Source organism: Zootoca vivipara, chromosome 3, assembly GCF_965207765.1.
Source record: "Zootoca vivipara chromosome 3, rZooViv2.hap1.1, whole genome shotgun sequence".
In the NCBI taxonomy this organism is placed as follows: Eukaryota; Metazoa; Chordata; class Lepidosauria; order Squamata; family Lacertidae; genus Zootoca; species Zootoca vivipara.
In genome coordinates, this window is record NC_142586.1 from 118182531 (window position 1) to 118202899 (window position 20369).

The 20369-nt window shown below is 51.4% G+C and overlaps 1 protein-coding gene across 1 annotated transcript in view; it reads left to right on the forward strand.

Moving 5' to 3' along the window:
- Positions 1 to 19924, forward strand: part of SCARA3 (scavenger receptor class A member 3) — a 34725-nt gene extending 14801 nt beyond the window's left edge. Inside the window, exons 4-6 of the mRNA XM_035110736.3 lie at positions 5560 to 5658; positions 8071 to 9114; positions 17602 to 19924. Of these exons, the coding sequence (XP_034966627.1) occupies positions 5560 to 5658; positions 8071 to 9114; positions 17602 to 18041 (1583 nt within the window). The 3' untranslated portion in view covers positions 18042 to 19924. The remainder of the gene's footprint in view (positions 1 to 5559; positions 5659 to 8070; positions 9115 to 17601) is intronic.
- Positions 19925 to 20369: the final 445 nt, after the last annotated feature.

A 20369-nucleotide genomic window follows, 5' to 3' on the forward strand; every position in this document is an offset into this window, starting at 1 on the left:
CTCTCTCGAGATCACATGCCCCGAAGCTGAACTGAACTTGTGGGCCTGGCGCTCAGCTGAGAGGAGCCTGAGGTTTGAGTCCTGTCCCAGCCCACAGCAGAGCCACAAATTCTGCAGCCCCGGCGGCTGCCTGGGTGGCGAAAGAGCTCTGCATTCATATATTCAATGGCCTGATCCAGCACCAGACTCTCCCTACGGTCTTGCAAGAGAATCGCATAGCACGCCTCAGGTAGCAGATGCCCGATGCCCGATACAAATCGTGCAGACTGATGCAAGAGTCCCCCATTTGCAACCTTCACTCAGAAATCAGAATTTCAGGTTTGCTTGCTGCAAAATTTCAGGGTGTTTTTTTTTTTTTTTAGCCTAAGACCACCTTGTTCCCTCCCACGGCCACCGCTTTGTCGGGGCGCTCCGCTGAGCCCAGCTGGCCAGCGGTCGCCCAGGAGAAGGCCGCAATTCGGCCTCTTTTGGCGGTGGAGGCAAAGGAAGCAGCGGTTGGCAGAGGGGTGGGGGTGGGGAGAGCACGCGTGCGAGTGTGCGTTCCAAGTCTCTGTGTCCAATCCCTGTGTCCGTGGGGCACATGCGCAGTAGCGCAAACCTAGGGACACAGGGAATACTGAACGCAGAGACACTTGCACTTTATTATATAGGATAAAGCGCCAATACTTTTCTAAGCACCATACAGAGATTAAGAGATTGAAACCAGCATGTTCACAGTTGGAGAATCACAGCACAAAATGAACATGACATGGGGAGGGAAGAGGAAAGCAAAGCCAGTCCTTGAAATTAGTAACTGGCAAGGGGGCAGGAGGGGGGAGTTTGTTTGGAAGGAAACCAGATCTGGGTCAGGAGTATTTTTAAAAATAAAGAATCCATTTCTGAAGAATGCCGGAAACTTTGGGAACTGGTACGTTGATCGGCTGCATTGTAAGCATTTTCAACATTGCAAGGTTGGTAAATGAATCTGCACATTTGCCCCAAACCTGGTTTGACGTAAAAAGAAGATTGAAATCACACACACACACACACACACACACACACACACACACTGCATCAACCAAGCAGCGTCACCATTTTCCACCTCATTTTCCCCAGGAAAGGAAACCTCAAGGGTACAATACAAAGCGAAAAGCGAGGATCAGATAACCAGCTGGCTGGGAGGAACCGGTGGGATACGGTGGGCTGCAAGCGAGAAACATGAGTCAGGAAAAGCAGGCGATTGCCAGGAGAGAAGGGGATGTTTCTTGGGGATGCATTAGCCAAAAGAACGTGAAACAGTTCCGCTCTGCTTAGCCCTTGGCTGCAGCCGGGATCTCCACCCTGGAAGGAGGAGGCGGAACAATTTCAGAGGGTAAAACGCAGCAAAGGGGGGGGGTGCAGGAGAGCGGGGCGTCCTGCTTGCAGAAAGGAAAAGAGATTGCCGTTAGCTACATCATTCGAGCCACATGCTTCCCATCCTCTGAATCCAGTGCTAGATTTTGTTGTTGTTTAGTCGTTTAGTCGTGTCCGACTCTTCGTGACCCCATGGACCAGAGCACACCAGGCACTCCTGTCTTCCACTGCCTCCCGCAGTTTGGTCAGACTCATGTTGGTAGCTTCGAGAACACTGTCCAACCATCTCGTCCTCTGTCGTCCCCTTCTCCTAGTGCCCTCCATCTTTCCCAACATCAGGGTCTTTTCCAGGGAGTCTTCTCTTCTCATGAGGTGGCCAAAGTATTGGAGCCTCAGCTTCACGATCTGTCCTTCCAGTGAGCACTCAGGGCTGATTTCCTTCAGAATGGATAGGTTTGATCTTCTTGCAGTCCATGGGACTCTCAAGAGTCTCCTCCAGCACCATAATTCAAAAGCATCAATTCTTCGGCGATCAGCCTTCTTTATGGTCCAGCTCTCACTTCCATACATCACTACTGGGAAAACCATAGCTTTAACTATACAGACCTTTGTCAGCAAGATAATGTCTCTGCTTTTTAAGATGCTGTCTAAAATATTTCCAAAATATGAGATAAAAAACAAATACAATAAAACCTACATTTAGCAACAGTGTTTTGTTTTGTGTTGTGTAGGCTCCTATTTGTTATGTGCAAATGGCTTGAGATACCTATGAGGTCCATAAATGACCATATAGCATCTATTCAACACAAAAAACAGCGACAATTTGTTGTTGAAAAAAGACAGCTGGAAATATAAAGGGCCCCATTACCTTCAGTAGCTTAAGCCCTGACCGAATCCATAGATGAATTATGCAAAGCCTTGTTGATTCATTCCCAGAAGTTCATATCAATTGGACTATCATCAATACTGGGGCAGATCCGCACCATATATTTAAAGTACTTGCAACACCCCAGGGCACCTCCTTCTATTCCCGCTCAACCACTGAGATCACTTGCAAGAGTGTTGTTGGTCATTCCCCAAGTCGGTGAGGCTTGTTCAACAATAACCAGAAACCGAGCCTTCTGTGTCATCAGCCCAGACCCGTGGAACTCTCTGCCACTGGAGATTCAGCAAGTGTCAACTTTTTAGAAACCGTTGGAAAATTTTCTATTCCACTAGGCCTGTGCGGGCAATTAAGACTGCGTCCTTCCCCAATGTCTGTTTCAAACTACTTTTATACAGCTTTTATCGTCCGGCTTTATGTTTTTATTGCTGTAAACTGCTTTTATATATATATATATATATATATATATATATATATATATACACACACACCCTGTTTCTCAAATTTTAAGACATACCCATAAAATAAGCCATAGCAGGATTTTTAAGCATTCAAGGAATATAAGACATACCCCGAAAATAAGACATAGTGATAGGCGCAGCAGCAATGCCGGCTGCAGCAGGAGGAGGAGGAAAAAAATAAGACATCCCTTGAAAATAAGCCATAGTGTGTTTTTTTGGAGAAAAACACACACACACACACACACACACACACACACACACATATATATATATATACCGTGTTTCCCCCTTTTTAATACGTAGTCATAAAGTAAGCCAGGGCAGGATTTTTAAGCAGTTGTGAAATCTAAGACACCCCCTGAAAATAAGCCATACCTTGTTGCGTTCCTTTAGAGCGCAAGCGCTCGCCTGGCAGGGTAGAGTTACACGGAGGGATGCGGAGGAGGGAAAGCGCTCCCCCATCCCCCATCCCCCATCCCTGCCAGTTTCCATGTCCTGAGGCTGAGCGGCGGCGGGAGGCCCGCGGGTCCTTCCACGCCGCCGGGGCGACGGACGCCGGCGAGAGCGCTGCTGGCTCCTTCTGCGCCGACGGAGTGTCGTGGGCTGCATGGCCCAAAGCTGAGCGGCGGCGGGAGGCCCGCAGGTCCTTCCGCACCGCAGGGGCGACGGACGCCAGCGAGAGCGCTGCTGGCTCCTTCCGTGCCGACGGAGTGTCGTGGGCTGCATGGCCCAAAGCTGAGCGGCGGCGGGAGGCCCGCAGGTCCTTCCGCGCCGCAGGGGCGACGGACGCCGGCGAGAGCGCTGCTGGCTCCTTCCGTGCCGATGGAGTGTCGTGGGCTGCATGGCCCAAAGCTGAGCAGTGGTGGGAGGTCCGCAGGTCCTTTCGCGCCACCGGGGTGACGGGCGGCGAGAGCACTGCTGGCCCCTTCCGCCAGATCAAGGAAGCGGCCTGCCGGGTCGGTGCCCAGCAGCGCCGCGCGGAGCACCAGATCGAGTAAGCGGCCTGCAGAGTCAGCGCCCAGCAGCGCCGCACGGAGCACCGCCTCCTCAATCCAGCTCGGGGCTGCTGGGCACTGACTTGATCTGGTGCTCCGCGCAGCGCTGCTGGGCACCGACCCGGCAGGCCGCTTCCTTCATCCGGCTGAAGGGGCCAGCAGTGCTCCCACTGCCATCCGTCATCCCGGCGGCGCGGAAGGACCCGCGGACCTCCCGCCGCCACTCAGCTTCGGGCCATGCAGCCCACGACGCTCCGGCGGCGCGGAAGGGACCAGCAGCGCTTCCGCCGGCGCCCTGGTGGCAGGGAAGGACCCGCGGACCTCCTGCCGCCGCTCAGCTTCGGGCCATGCAGGCCAACCAGACCCAGTAGGCCGCCTCCGGGATCTGGCAGCAGCAGGAGGCGGCTTGCTGCGTGTCCCGAGCCCTGAGCCAGCAGGACCCAGTAAGGAGGTACCGTACTTATAGTAACAATAAAAAAGACACCCCCCGAAAATAAGCCATAGGCTTATTTTCTTGAGTGAAATAAACATAAGACGGTGTCTTATAATGTGGGAAACACGGTGTATATATGTGTGTGTATATATATATATATATATATATATATATATATATATATATATATGAGATGGCACAGTGATGCACAAGTATTTTTTGTATAATTAATTAAATGAAACACATTTAGAGCAGGGGTTGCCAACTCCCAAGAGAGTGTGATCTACTTTCAGAATTAAAATCTGGTGGTGATCTACCCCCATTTTTTGGGGTTCAGCTCAAAGTTGTTGAGCTTTTTTAGGGAGAAAGAAAGGGGGGTGAGCAGATTTGGTAACCTTTTTGGGGGGAGCACTGCCCAAATACTTTTCTTACGGGGGACAACAGAAACTTTTAGAGATTTCTTGGGAGAGACTTGCATAAAAGCACTCACAACCCCCCCCCCCAAGCTGGAAGCCAGCTAGGGGCCCCCATCCACCTCTCTCTCTCTCTTTCTCCCCCAACCCCAGCTGGGAGCCAGCTAGGGGCACCCATCTACCCCCCTCTCTCCCTCCCCCACCCCCAGCTGGAAGCCAGCTAGGGGCAGGGTGGGAAATCCCTCTGTGAGTTGGGGCTCCCGCTTTCCTCCAGCTACTCACTCAGGCCCTTTTACGTCCTGAGGAAAGCGGAGCCATCCCACACATGCAGACAAACTCACACACACCCCTCCCTCTCTGCCGGCATGAGGGAGGAGGAGCCGGGGAGCTCTAGGCAGGCAAGAGGAATGGGGAGCAATCCAGCCATTCTGTGCAATGCACTAACACAGTCACACATAAACTGGTAAGCTCTGTATCGGAAAGAGGGAAGGAGCTCTCCCTGCAATTGAGCTTTTTTGTGGGGGAGAGACAAGCGTTCTTGAGGGGTTTTTTAGGGGGAGAGCTCTTTCTTTTCTTTTAGGCTGGCAATCACTAAGGAACCCACAATCTACCCGGGATCTACCAGAAACGTCCTGGGGATCTACAGGTAGATTGCGACCTACCTGTTGGCCATGCCTGATTTAGAGCACACGACTTCTCCCCGAAGAATCCTGGGAACGGTAGTTTGTTCGAGGTGCTGGGAATTGTAGCTCTGTGAAGGGGGAGGGGTCTTTGGGGGGAAGGCATGTGTTCCAAATGTGTGTCGGATAGTGTGTGGGTCTGCCCTTTCCATTTTTTGCATGTCTTGCTTGCCGTATAAGTGTGAAAATGAAGCAATTGAAAGGGACTATTAAAGGAAGCTCTTCCTCCGAGGCTGGGAGGACGTCTCCTGCAGAGGCTCCAGCAACCCACCCCAGAATTCACACCTATCAAGGTGAGCTTGTGTGTTCAAAGCCAGGTAGCCCCAGGGATAATGTGCACACTTTTTGTGTCGTCCTTGCAGTCTTCAAGAAGGTGGATTCTATAGCTGACGATGTTAACTCGGCCCAGACATACTATGAGAAGAAAATCGGGTCGGTCCAGGAGAATCTCCAAGAGCTGGGTAAGTTAGAGGTTTTTATAGAAAGATTAGGGATCTGCCAGGGATTCCTTACCTGTGATTCCTGCACTGCAGAGGGTTGGGCTCGATGAGCCTTGGGGTTCCCCTCTGATTCTGTGATCCAACTAACTCAGTATTGATTACAGCAGCTCCCCAGACTGAGGTTGCTCCCAGCCCTGCCTGAACACGACAGGGATTCAAACCAGGACCTTCTGCATGCCAAGCAGGTGTCCTGCCTTTGAACTACGGACCCAGGTAAACCACAGCCAACCTCGGTCTCCTCCACCAAATCTAGAAAAGGCTGCAGCCTCAATGTTACCTCTCAGGGCAGAGCAGGGAGACTTCCCCCACAGCTCCTTTAACAGGTGATGTTGGAAGGGACACCTCCTCCTCTGAGTTATCGATCTGTAGGTACAGGCATGATTAAAATTGCCAGGCTGCACAGGGGGTTGGACTAGATGGCCTTCGGGGGTCCCTTTCAACTTGACAGTTCTACAGTTCTGCGCACAGCTAGCTTTCCACGCTGCTTTCTGCTGCTGGGATGAGCAGTTTCCACCCTGGTGACTATAAATGTAAGCTTCCGCCACGTGCTTAGGAACAGCTCTGCGCTGCGCTCGGAGGTCTCTGTTTAGCAGGTCTTGCAAGATCTTGCTTGCAGAGGAAATGGATGAGTAAGACTTTGAAACGAGAAGAACCAACATCTGCTTAATTGCTGAGCAACACGTCTTGTGAGGGAGCGAGAAAGTTTGCTGTCAGTCAGCAAACTGAGGGTTGGATTTTGCAAGCATCTGCAAGCAATTGGGACGTCTCTCTGACTCACTGTCAGGAACTGGAGGAAGCCAGTCTAGCAGTCCCCTCCTAAGCTAAGATATCAAGGGGGCTTACTCCCTAGTTCAGCGGCTCCCAAACTTTTTGCAGGGGTGTCACTGTCCTCAGGCTTCCAGCTCATCCCCAGTGTTACCCTTCCTACACTGAGGTCCAGCTCCGAGGGCCTTCTGGCGGTTCCCTCGTTGCGAGAAGCCAAGTTGCAGGGAACCAGGCAGAGGGCCTTCTCGGTGGTGGCGCCTGCCCTGTGGAACGCCCTCCCAACAGATGTCAAAGAGGAAAACAACTACCAGACTTTTAGAAGACATCTGAAGGCAGCCCTGTTCAGGGAGGCTTTTAATGTTTAATAGATTATTGTGTTTTATTTTTCTGTTGGAAGCCGCCCAGAGTGGCTGGGGAGACCCAGCCAGATGGGCGGGGTATAAATAATAAATTATTATTATTATTATTATTATTATTATTATTATTACCCTATAAAAAGGATTATTCAGAGCAGTGGTTTGAACAACCCTCTTGAGGAGAGAATAACACAACAGTAGCAACTAATTCGATTTTCAAAATCCAATCAAAACTCTTTCGTTTAATGAATTCCACGAAATGGATGAACCTGATCTAGTGATACCAGCTTTTCAAAGTCTGATAGTCATTTATACCTCCAGCCCAGGAAATTTTGGAGCCTTCCTGCCCTCCAATTGCAGAGGCAGAGCTAACAGCCACTGAAGGCCCCCTCCTTCTCCATGAAATTGTCCAATCCTCTTTCAAAGCCATTTAGGTTTGTGGCCATCACTGTCTCCTGTGGGAGGGAGTTCCACAGTTTAACCCTGCACTGCATGAAGAAGGATTTTCTTTTATGTGTCCTGAATCCAGCTTCACTGGATGTCTGTGAATGCTAGTCTTATGATAGAGAGAGAGAAAAATACTTTTCTCCATCTGCTTTCTCTATGCCAGGCATACATTTATAAACGTCTATCATATACTAGAAAGCCTCAAATGTGGCCTCCTTTCTTGACTTGATCTATCTCATGGGTGGCCAACTTTCAAGAGACTGTGATCTACTCACAGAGTTAAAAACTGGCAGTGATCTACCCCTTTTGGGGGGGGGTTCAGGTCGAGGTTGTTGAGCTTTTTTAGGAAGGAAAGGCATCCATGTTTTGGGGGGTTCGGGTCAAAGTTGAGCTCTTTTTTTTTAGGAAGGAAAGCCCTGTTAGGGGGGCTTCTGTTAGGGCAAAGTTGTAGAGGGAGCCAAAGTTGCTGAGCTTCTTTGGGTGGAGCCAGTGATCTACCAGTGATCTACCACAGACATCCAGTGATCTACCAGTAGATCACGCTCTACCTGTTGGACATGCCTGATCTATCTCGTTGCCCTTTTCTGTGCCTTTTCCAGCTGTTCGATACCCTTTTTGAGCTGAGGCGACCAGAACAGTGAACAGTAATCAGGCAAATCCGCAGAGTTTTATTTCGGTGGTGCGTTCTGCAGTTTAGCCACGGGGAAGGACAAGGCCTGGTCAACTGCTGGGTATGTGCTAGAAGCTGTTTAACCAGACACTTCAACCTGCTTTCTTTTTTTCTCCACCCCACCCTCCAATCCAGATCAGAAATCCGCGGGCAACTGCTCCTTCTGCCATGATGCAGGCCAGCTGGGACAGGAGATCAGCAGGCTGCAAGAGGAGCTGGAGGAGATTCAGAAGAAGCTTTTGGCACAGGAGGTGTTGCTCGACCGGGCTGGCCAGACCCACCAGCAGCTCTCGTCCGCCAGCAACAAGATCAACGACGAGGTGGACGGTTGCTTCTCCGCCATCCAGCGAGTCAACCAGAGCCTGGCGCTCTTCCTGGCACAGGTGAGGGGCTGGCAGGGGGCCACTTCCGAGCTGGGCAGCTCGCTGAAGGAGCTGTCGCAAGAGCGCTTCGACATGGAGGCCGCCGTGCAGCAAATGAACTTCACCGTCGGCCAGACCTCGGACTGGGTGCACATCATCCAGAGGAAGATGAATGAGGAGACCCTGACGCTGCAGAAGATCGTGTCCGACTGGCAGAACTACACCCGACTGCTGGGGGGCTTGAGGGCCACCTCCTCCAAAACGGGGGAGCTGGTCAAGAGCATCCAGACCAGCCTGGGCATCACCTCGCAGAGGATTGGCCAGAACTCGGAGGGCATGCACGACCTGGTCTTGCAGGTGATGAGCCTGCAGCTGCAGCTGGACAACGTCTCCTCCTTCCTGGACGACCACGAGGAGAACATGCACGACCTCCAGTACCACGCCCGCTACACGCAGAACCGGACGGCTGAGCGGTTCGAGACCCTCGAGGGCCGCATGGCCTCCCACGAGATCGAGATCAGCACCATCTTCACCAACATCAACGCCACCGACAGCCACGTCCACAGCATGCTCAAATACCTGGACGACGTCCGGCTCTCGTGCACGCTGGGCTTCCATGCGCATGCCGAGGAGCTCTACTACCTGAACAGGTCGGTCAGCCTCATGCTCAGCGCCACCGACCTCCTGCGGGAGCGCTTCAGCCTTCTCAGCGCCCGCCTGGACTTTGACATCCGGAACCTCTCCATGGTCATGGAAGAGATGAAGGCGGTGGACACTCGCCACGGGCAGATCCTCCGGAACGTCACTGTCTTGCGAGGTGAGAAGCGGCGTCGGGGAGGCAAGCGGGAGGGACAGGGTTGTTTTGATTATTGCTTGTTAAATTCATTAGCCACCCTTTTCGTGATGGCGACTCAAAGTGACTTATGAAAAATAAAACGATAGATGCATACATTTAAACCGGGGGACAGGATATACATTAAAGGATCTCTCACCCACTCCAAAAGGCCATAGACAGTTAAAAAGCCTAGTTGACATTGTTATTACTATGATTATAATTACAGTGGAACCTTGGTTCTCGAACACCTTGATACTCAAAACATTTCAGCTCTCGAATGCCAAAAACCTGGAAGTTAAGTGTTCCGGCTTTCAAATGTTTTTCGGAAGCCGAATGTCCATGCAGTTGTCAGCTATTGTTTCCGGGGTGCCTGCACCATTCAGAAGCTGCACCTTGGTTTTCGAATGTTTTGGAAGGCGAACGGATTGTGTCCAAGAACCAAGGTACCACTGTATTTATATCCCAGTTTCTTCCCCGTCCAGGACTCAAAGTGGCTTACACAGATAAAGGAATGTTTTTGCACAGTGCTTGAAAATATGCAATGAAGGTGCCAGCCAAGCCTCTCTGGGGAAAGCGTTCCACAAACAGGGAGCCACCACAGAAAAGACCCCGCCTTCTCCTATTGCTGCAGGTGCCTTCTGTGCTAACTATTAGGCACCTGCTGGAAACTTTTCGTTTCCACCGGGCCGATGCAGGCAATTCAATGTACGTCCTTCCACTATGGTTAAATGCGGTCTGTTTTTAACTTTTTGTGTTTTTCTGGTATGCTTTAGGTTTTTATTGCTGGAAGCCACTTTGACCTATACAAATATTTTAAGAAATAAATGAAATAATGAAAGACATCTTCCCTGCCCCCGCGGCCAGCTCTTGTGCCAGGGACTCTGTGCCCTCCCTGCCCCAGGGTGTCTTGTGACCCCCAGGTGATCCAGTTTGGACTCAGGGAGGCCTAGATCCTGACCTGCACATTGTGGACTTCTGGGGGCCACTCTAGCCCCCAGCCACCCATGCAACAGAGTGGTAAGGGCTGCTTTCGATGTGTGGATTTGGGTTTTTGCAGCCCCTCCCGAATCTCCAGAGCAGGTTTATTTGGGCTGCCAAACCCAAATAAATAGATGAGTCACGGGCTTGGGCGACAACCTCTAATATTTCGTAAGCTTGTTTTTGCCAATTTGAAGAGCTGTCTTTCCCACCAGCTGCTGGCCTCTCAAAACAAACTTTATTCAGGGGCTAACCAAAGTGGATGTCCATATAAGAAAAGAACATAAGAAAATCTGCTGGAATGCGAAGCATTGCTGCCTCTAACTGTGAGAGCTATCAAGAGCCCTCTTCTCCTCCTCCATGAATTTGTCTAAGCCTCTTTTGAAGCCATCCAGGTTGGTGGCCATCACTGCCTCCTGTGGCAGGGAGTTCCACAGTTTCAACTCTGCACTGCATGAAGAAGTCCTTTCTTCGGCCTGTCCTGAATCTTCCAGCTTTCAGCTTCAGTGGACGCCCGGGAGTTCTAGGAAAGAGAGAGAAACAAAATCCGCCCTCCCTCCACTTCCTCCATGCCATGCTTAAGTTTGTAAACTTCTGTCGTGTCACATCTTCCTCGCTGTTTCTCTAAGCCAAAAAGTCCCAAACCGTTCTTCATAAGGGAGTCACTCCAGCCCCTCAGTCATTTTTGTTGCCTTGGATAGCCTGCTTTTATTCCAGATTCACTAACCAGAATAGCTATTTTAAAAAAAACCTGCTTAGAAGCAAACAGACAACCAGTAACAATGAGATCACACCAGGCATAATTTTCTAACTTTCTCTCATGTCGCCTCCTGCTTGCTTTCCCTCTAAACTAAAAAGCCTCCAAACTCTGCAACTTTTCCTCATGGGAAAGATCTGCTTCCCCATCTCAGGAATATAAATTGCGGGGTCCCCAGCAGTAGAAGAAATGCCTGTTCAGACAACGTGTCACATTGAGTTGCCCTTTCGGCCCCAATCTACGGTGGTCGCAGGAGCATAAGAACATATGTGCTCATTTCAGCTGATAAAGTCATTCCTTCACTTGGTGACCTGCAGGGAAAAAAAGAGTTTCCAAACTAGCTTCTTTTAGGCCAAAGATGATCGATGGAGGATTAATGTGCAGGCGGAAAGTCCTGCTGGGAATGTTATCATAGAATTGTGGAGTTGGAAGGGACCTCCGAATGTCATCTAGTTGAAACCACAGTGGTGCAGGAATCACAGCTAAAGAATCCTTGATGGATCCAGTCTCTGCTTAAAAACCTCCAATGAAGGAGAGTTCATCACCTTCCGAGGGAGTCGGTCCCACTATCCAATGGCTCTTAACAAGCTGGAACGTGTCCAGAAGAGGGCAACGAAAATGGTCAAAGGCCTGGAAACAATGCCTTATGAGGAACGGCTTAGGGAGCTGGGTATGTTTAGCCTGGAGAAGAGAAGGTTAAGGGGTGATATGATAGCCATGTTCAAATATATCAAAGGATGTCATATAGAGGAGGGAGAAAAATTGTTTTCTGCTGCTCCAGAGAAGCGGACACGGAGCAATGGATTCAAACTACAAGAAAGAAGATTCCACCTAAACATTAGGAAGAACTTCCTGGCAGTAAGAGCTGTTCGGCAGTGGAATTTGCTGCCAAGGAGTGTGGTGGAGTCTACTCCTTTGGAGGTCTTTAAGCAGAAGCTTGACAGGCATATGTCAAGAATGCTTTGATGGTGTTTCCTGCTCGGCAGGGGGTTGGACTGGATGACCCTTGTGGTCTCTTCCAACTCTACGATTCTATGATTCTATGATTCTATGATTCTATGATCAGAAGGTTATTCTGAAGGTTTAGTCGGAATCTCCTTCCTTGCCATTTGAATCCACTGGTTCAGACCCTCCCCACTGGAGCAGCAGAAAAGCTTGCTCCATCTTCCATGGGACAGCCCTTAAGGTGTGTGGAGATGTCTGTCATGTCACCTCCCAGCCCCTTCTTTCCTCCAGGCTAAACATCCCCAACTCCCTCAACCATTTGTGGCCTGATCTGCTGCCAGGCTGCCACCGAATCCCTTGAAGGAGCAGGTGGCGCTGTGGTCTAAACCACTGAGCCTCTTGCGCTTGCTGATCGGAAGGTCGGCGGTTCAAATCCCCGCGACGGGGTGAGCCCCCGTTGCTCTTTCCCAGCTCCTGCCAACCTAGCAGTTCGAAAGCACAGCAGTGCAAGTAGATAAATAGGTACTGCTGCGGCAGGAAGGTAAGCGGTGTTTTTGTGCGCTCTGGCTTCAGCTACAGTGTCCCGTTGCGCCAGAAGTGGTTTAGTCCTGCTGGCCACATGACCTGGAAAGCTGTCGGTGGACAAACGCCGGCTCCCTTGGCCTGAAAGCAAGATGAGCGCCACAACCCCATAGTCACCTTTGACTGGACTTAACCATCCAGGGGTCCTTTACCTTTACCTTATCTAATCCCTTGAAAATGCCGCCAGGCCACGAGCGACCTAGGCATCAAGTAGGCCAGAGGCAAGGCATCTGTTTGCATGTGAGCGCGGCGTTCGGGGCGCAGCAGCGTTAAGGACGTGGTCCCCGCAGGTGGTTCCCATTTGAAACACGCTGCAGCATGCATCATAAAAAACACACAGGCCTTTGATTGGAAGCAGCTGAGTGCCAGCGCTCTGGCTGTGACTCCAGCCTTTTAGGAAGATGCTTCACACATTGCAGCAGGGAGTGAAATAATAATAATAATAATAATAATAATAATAATAATAATAATAATAATAATTTATTATTTATACCCCGCCCATCTGGCCGGGTCTCCCCAGCCACTCTGGGCGGCTTCCAACAAAAGAATAAAACACAATAATCTATTAAACATTAAAAGCCTCCCTGAACAGGGCTGCCTTCAGATGTCTTCTAAAAGTCTGGTAGTTGTTTTCCTCTTTGACATCTGTTGGGAGGGCGTTCCACGGGGCAGGCGCCACCACCGAGAAGGCCCTCTGCCTGGTTCCCTGCAACTTGGCATCTCGCAACGAGGGAACCGCCAGAAGGCCCTCGGCGCTGGACCTCAGTGTCCGGGCAGAATGATGGGGGTGGAGACGCTCCTTCAGGTATACTGGACCAGGGCCATTTAGGGCTTTAAATGTCAGCACCAACACTTTGAATTGTGCTCGGAAACGTACTGGGAGCCAATGTAGATCTGAAAGTCTATGGCGTGTGGGGGAACCCTGCTGCAATGCGAGGATCTGCTCAGCCCCCCCCCCCCAGGGTGCGCTGCTGCTACGGCTGCCGTCTCAGCGCATTGGACTTTTGCGTGCTGCCGAAATTCCAGACCTGGGCCTGTGCATAGTTAAACTGTGGAACAACTGACCTCCACAGAAGGCCATGATGGCCACCAACCGAGATGGCTTGGAAAGAGGATTGGACAAATTCGTGAAGAAGGAGAGGGCTCTCGATGCCACTAGCCAGAACGGCTCAACTCTGCCTCCATAGTCAGAAAGAGCAATGCTTCTGAAATCACAGGAGGGAAGAGTGTTGCCCTTGTGCTCGGATCCTGCTTGCAGGTTTCCCCACAGGGATCCGATTGGCTACTGTGAGAACAGGATGCTGAGCTAGACCAACCATTGGCTTCCTAGAATTGATGCAATGGACCAAGTCTGATACTGGTCTGAGTCTCCCTAGTTGCCTGGAAGCTGGCAATAATTACTTAGTGATGAGAGCACTCTGCATATGCTCAGAGTCCTCCTCTATTTCTCCCACACACCTTTCAGGACAGAGTTGGAAACGATGCCTTATGAGAAACGATGCCTTATGAGGAACGACTTAGGGAGCTGGGTATGTTTAGCCTGGAGAAGAGAAGGTTAAGGGGTGATATGATAGCCATGTTCAAATATATGAAAGGATGTCATATGGAGGAGGGAGAAAGGTTGTTTTCTGCTGCTCCAGAGAAGCGGACACGGAGCAATGGATTCAAACTACAAGAAAGAAGATTCCACCTCAACATTAGGAAGAACTTCCTGACAGTAAGAGCTGTTTGGCAGTGGAAGAATGCTTTGATGGTGTTTCCTGCTCGGCAGGGGGTTGAACTGGATGGCCCTTGTGGTCTCTTCCAACTCTATGATTCTATGATTTTATGAGTTCCTGATTTTGGAGCTGAGCCTTCGATCAAACAAAGCCCTAGATTTGGGGTGCCAAGCCGGGACCTTCGCCCCCCCCCCACCTCCCTTAAGTTTCGAGCCTCTTAGGAGCTGGCCCGGTTGCCACAGCTTCAGCAAAGGTTCCCCCTCTTCCCTGGCCCAGCTGCTCTGAGTGCTGTTTATCCTTCCTGCTGCTGAGCTCTGTTATTTTTTTATTATTATTGCTATGGAAAAAGAGTGCAATGCACAGCGAGCTGGCGCAAGGCAGAACCACCCCTGGGTACTGGCTCAGACTGGCCAGTTATGTGCGTGGCCTGGCAGAATGGTCTGAGTCAATACAGGATTGCATCCCAAGCCGGCAGGGCTGTGAGCTTGCAAACGCCAGCTGGGGTGGGGTGGGGGCGAAGAACCTCCTGGAGGTTTTCTTTGGCTTTCTCTGGGTGGGAGTTGAGCGCTCCAGGCCGCTCTGGATCTCTGTGCTTGCAGATCCGAGCACATTGAGTTCCCAGACCCTCCCAGCCAGGTAGTCAGATCCAAGCGCTGCCAGGCTTCACCCTCAGGTTGGCAAGGAGAACATCGCGCAGTTGCCCGTGACGTGACATGTTGTTGCAGAAAGACACCAGCCCAGAGGTGCCTCCGCGCAGTCTCTGGGAGGCATGTTTGTTTGCAAATGTCCCAGCTCAGCTTCCAAATCCTAGAGGCCGAGCAATAGAGCCAAGAATCTCAGCGAGACTGCTTTGCTGCTGTCAACCCCTCCAGAGGGGCCGCATTCTGCATAGGTTGCTTCCAAACGACCTGTTCCATGAGCATTTGGCCCGTTTTGTTTGCAAAGAGATTACTTGACCGCAGCTCTATTTATTCAGCAGTCGTTCCGATTGGTTTGTGGGAAGATCAGACGACATTGTGCCAAGCAAGACTTACCCCCTAGTGCTTTTTTCTGGGGGTACTCAAGTAAAGGTAAAGGGACCCCTGGCCATTAGGTCCAGTCGTGACTGACTCTGGGGTTGCGCGCCCATCTCACATTATTGGCCGAGGCAGCCGGCGTACAGCTTCCGGGTCATGTGGCCAGCATGACAAAGCCACTTCTGGCGAACCAGAGCAGCACATGGAAACGCCGTTTACCTTCCCGCTGTAGCGGTTCCTATTTAGCTACTTGCATTTTGATGTGCTTTCGAACTGCTAGGTTGGCAGGAGCTGGGACCGAGCAACGGGAGCTCACCCCATCACAGGGATTTGAACCGCTGACCTTCTGATCAGCAAGCCCTAGGCTCAGTGGTTTAACCCACAGAGCCACCTGGGTTAAGACTTGCCCCCTAGTGCTTTTTTCTGGGGGTACTCAAGTACCATCACATTTTTTTTAATGTTAAAAGTGTGGCACTTACTGTAACAGTTTCATGGTGAGCAACAGCATCCTTTTCCAAAAAAAGAGAGAGGCACTGGTTATCCCCACAGTTACCAGGGCATTCTCTTTGCCTATTAAGATTTTTATTGAAGATTCCCGCCCCCCGCCCCAAAAAAACCAAATGATACTCGAAGATACGAATGTAAATAAAAAACAAGAACAGCTACGGAAAGTACAAACAGAACATGTCGTCCTCTCTTAAAGCTAGTTCTCTACTTCCCACAAGTTAGATTAGTGGAGATTCCTGCATCGTAGGGGGTTGGACTAGATGACCCTTGGGTTCCCTTCCAACTCTAAGATTCTATGTTTCTATGAAAAGGTAGTAGCCCCTCCCAACTCTCACCTGGCTTCTTTCCTTTCTTCTCCCAGTCTCCCACCCTGGGAGACCAGCACTTCCCTCACCTGCCTCCCACCCCCAGGGTACCAGGGCTTGGCCCATCACCATTCTCATTGCAAAGAATTCCAGTCTGTGGGGAATGTGGGTTTGTTGGGCAAGAGCTTTGGATCCAGCACAGAGCAGGCAGGTCTCTGTGTCTCCAGCTCCCAGCCTGCTTCCGGCTCAGCTCACACACACCCCAAACTCTGGCTCATGTTCCCCCACCTTGCAGCTGGGTGAAGGGGCTGGGGAAATGGCCCACCCATCAACAACAACAACAACAATTCATTTATACACCACCCATTTGGCTGGGTTTCCACAGCCACTCTGGGCAGCTCCCAACAGGACATTAAAAACACGATAAAAGATCAAACATTAAAAACTTTCCTGAACAGGGCTTCAGGTGTCTTCTAAAAGTCAGATACCGTATATTCCGGCGTATAAGACGACTGGGCGTATAAGACGACCCCCAACTTTTCCAGTTAAAATATAGAGTTTGGGATATACTCGCCATATAAGAAATACGACCCGACGTATAAGACGACTCCCGACTTTTGAGAAGATTTTCATGGGTTAAAAAGTAGTCTTATACGCAGGAATATACAGTAGTTGTTTATTTCCTTGACATCTGGTGGGAGGGCGTTCCACAGAGCGGGTGCCACTACCAAGAAGGCCCTCTGCCTGGTTCCATGTAACCTCACTTCTCGCAGACAGGGAACCGCCAGAAGGCCCTCGGAGCTGGACCTCAGTGTCCAGGATGAATGATGGGGGTGGAGACGCTCCTTCAGGTATACTGGACCGAGGCTGTTTAGGGCTTTAAAGGTCAGCACCAACACTTTGAATTGTGCTCAGGAACATACTGGGAACCAATGTAGGTCTTTCAGGACTGGTGTTATGTGGTCTCGGTGGCTGCTCCCAGTCACCAGTCCAGCTGCCGCATTCTGGATTAGTTGTAGTTTCCAGGTCACCTTCAAAGGTAGCCCCACGTAGAGTGTGTTGCAGTAGTCCAAGCGAGATATAACCAGAGCATGCACCACTCTGGCGAGACAATCTGCAGGCAGGTAGGGTCTCATCCTGCATACCAGATGGAGCTGGTGGACAGCTGCCCTGGACACAGAATTGACCTGCGCCTCCATAGACAGCTGTGAGTCCAAAATGTCTCCCAGGCTGCGCACCTGGTCTTTCAGAGGCACAGTTACCCCATTCAGGACCAAGGAGTCCTCCATACTCACCCGCCCCTTGTCTCCCAAAACAGTACTTCTGTCTTGTCAGGATTCAACCTCCATCTGTTAGCCGCCATCCATCCTCCAACTGCCTCCAGACATTGGAGGGCCCCAGCACTTAGCTGTAGCTCTTACAACTCAGATCCTTATTTTGGGATGCCGATGAGGATATTCAAGTGGTCATTTTTCTTACAAAGAAACCTGTACAGTTCAGCAATCTCTTCTATAGGATCCCAAGCCTCACTTGAAAAGGGGACTCAGGGCATCATCCAGACTGACCCCCATCATAGTCTCATACTGATACCCTGCCCCAGATGTTGTTGCATAGTTTGCTGTTGCTGACCCCTGCCCATATTCCCCTCTCTTCCTATCCAGGTGTCCCTGGGCCCCCCGGCCCCCGAGGATTCAGAGGCGACATTGGCGTCAAAGGGCCGACCGGGAGCAGAGGAGCGAAAGGCGACTCCGGGAGCCTGGGTCCACCGGGGCCCCCAGGAGCCCAGGGCCCCCCGGGCAACCCAGGCCCTCCAGGCGAGAGGGGCCTTGTGGGCGCCAAAGGCCTCCCTGGCTTCAAAGGGGCCAAGGGAAGCTTCGGACAAGGGGGCGCCAAAGGGCAAGCGGGCCCCAAGGGCGATGTGGGGCCCCCAGGGCCTGGGGGGCCACCGGGACCAGCTGGACCTCCTGGGCTGCAGGGGAAGCCGGGCATCCCAGGGAAAATGGGGCCGCCGGGCCCCATTGGGCCGACCGGGCCAAAAGGGGACCCTGGGATTCAGGGTCGGCCGGGGCTACCAGGGCCCCCGGGACCCCCGGGGATGTGAGCGGTTCCTTTCTCCCCCATACAAAAGGCGGTGGTGGTAGATGTGTTGGAGGGGGGCAGGCAGGCAGACTCTTTTCTACTGCAGCCACCTGCCCCCCACACCCCTGAAAGGCGCAGCCCCACCACCCCAGATCCTGCCCTCATTTATTCTGCACAGTTCAGGGCAGCAGCTTGGGGGGGGGGACTGGAGAACCACCCAAGGCAAAGTGTTGCAGCTGCTAACCTCCAGCCCCCCCCGCCTTGTCTCAAGCACCTTCTTTGCCCTCCGCTCTGCCCCCCCCCCCGCAGCCACCCCAGGACCACAGAGATCGAACCGCTAAACAGATCACCAGATCCCTGGCAATTTGCCCTTCCAAAGGCTCCATTGGTCAACCTACGCGTGAGTGAGGGTGTTTTCCATTGCAGTGGAAGAGCAAAATTTGTACATGTGTAGATTTGGGTGTGTGCATATGTGCGTGTGAAAGGTTGCCACCTTTTCCCCTTGCCCTGCTCCTGTGCCTTTTAGCAGCAGCCCAACACATAAGAACCCATAGTTAAGCTATGGAACTCCCTCCCACTGGAGATGGCCACCGACTTGGATGGCTGCACAGTTGCCTTATGAAGATGCCTTATGAAGAACGGCTTAGGGAGCTGGGTATGTTTAGCCTGGAGAAGAGAAGGTTAAGGGGTGACATGATAGCCATGTTCAAAGATATCAAAGGATGTCAAATAGAGGAGGGAGAAAGGTTGTTTTCTGCTGCTCCAGAGAAGCGGACACAGAGCAATGGATTCAAACTACAAGAAAGAAGATTCCACCTAAACATTAGGAAGACCTTCCTGACAGTAAGAGCTGTTCGGCAGTGGAATTTGCTACCAAGGAGTGTGGTGGAGTCTCCTTCTTTGGAGGTCTTTAAGCAGAGGCTTGACAGCCATATGTCAAGAATGCTTTGATGGTGTTTCCTGCTTGGCAGGGGGTTGGACTGGATGGCCCCTGTGGTCTCTTCCAACTCTATGATTCTATGATCCCCAGCCTCTCACGGAGCAACACCTCCATTGCCTGGAATCGCAGAATCGTAGGAAGGGACCCCAAGGGTCATCTAGACCAACCCCCTGCAATGCAGGAATTGCAGATGGATCATCCCCAACAGGTGGCCATCCAGTCCCTGCTGAAAAGCCTCCAAAGCTGTCCTGAGTGAGGAGGCTGCCTTATCCCTAGTCAGGGGGAGATCTGTCACTCTCCAGAGACTCGGCCAGAGGAGGGTTTTTCCTCCAGAACCTGCTGGAGCCCCGCCAGAGACTGAACCCGGGATCTTTCACATGGAGAGGCTACAGAATACTATCTGACCTTCTGGGCGGGATCCACAGAATATATACAAGCGTGTTCTAGCCTCTCTCACCTTCGCACAGTGAAACACACACCCCCGCCCCTGTTTCAGGAATTGGTGCCCCACCACCGGGAGGTCAGCCTGGAGGAGGAGCGGGCAGTGGGCCAACATGCCAGCTCTAGCTGAGGAAGACCTCGGTGGGCTGGAGGCAGCTGCAGACACCCCAAAAAGATTGCACACGTGCACCCCACAATCCCCAAATTTTCCCCCAATGTACCCTCTGCAGCGATGCAAAGGACTGTGGGGTGCAAGATCGTTCACCCTCCAAAATATTGTTGCCCCACAAGGCTGCCCGTTCTTGCGACAGCTGTGTGTGTGTTGTGTGGGGATCGGTTGCAGTGCTGCCTGTTGCGTGCGTGATGCGTTGTTTCTGTGGGCGCATGCATGCCCATGCGCCCGTTCTATGGTGCAGCTGGTTTGCGTCATCAGTCCCCTGCCGATGTGTAACCCTGGTATCCATGTATCATGTAACAGCAGCCACATGTATAATTCCAAGACCAATAAAGATACGGATGTACAAGTCTCATCGCTTGACTCCCTTGGGTGCAGGGTGGCGGGGGGGGGGGGAAGGCACCCTAAAACCAAGGAGAGACGGAGGGCAAAGGGGTCCCAGCCTGCATTCAATCGGAGAGCTGTTGAAAGGCTTCATAAAGAGTTTGATATACAGGGGGGAAACACCCTTTTTTGTACTCACAGGACGAGTAACATATCCATATTTTCATTCCATTTATCCCAGCTTTTCCCTCAAGGCGGCTCAGACAATTTAAAACAACACAGATAATACGCAAAACAAGTTGGGAAGATAATAATTAAACAGTAATTAAGCTCTGGTAGATATATTAAAATGCAGGTAATTCTTTGTTTGTTACTATGCTATGCATTTTTTGTGTTTTTATACTCTAAACCGGCCCGTGATCCTTGGATGAAGGACGGTATAGAAATTTAATAAATGATAATAGTAATAG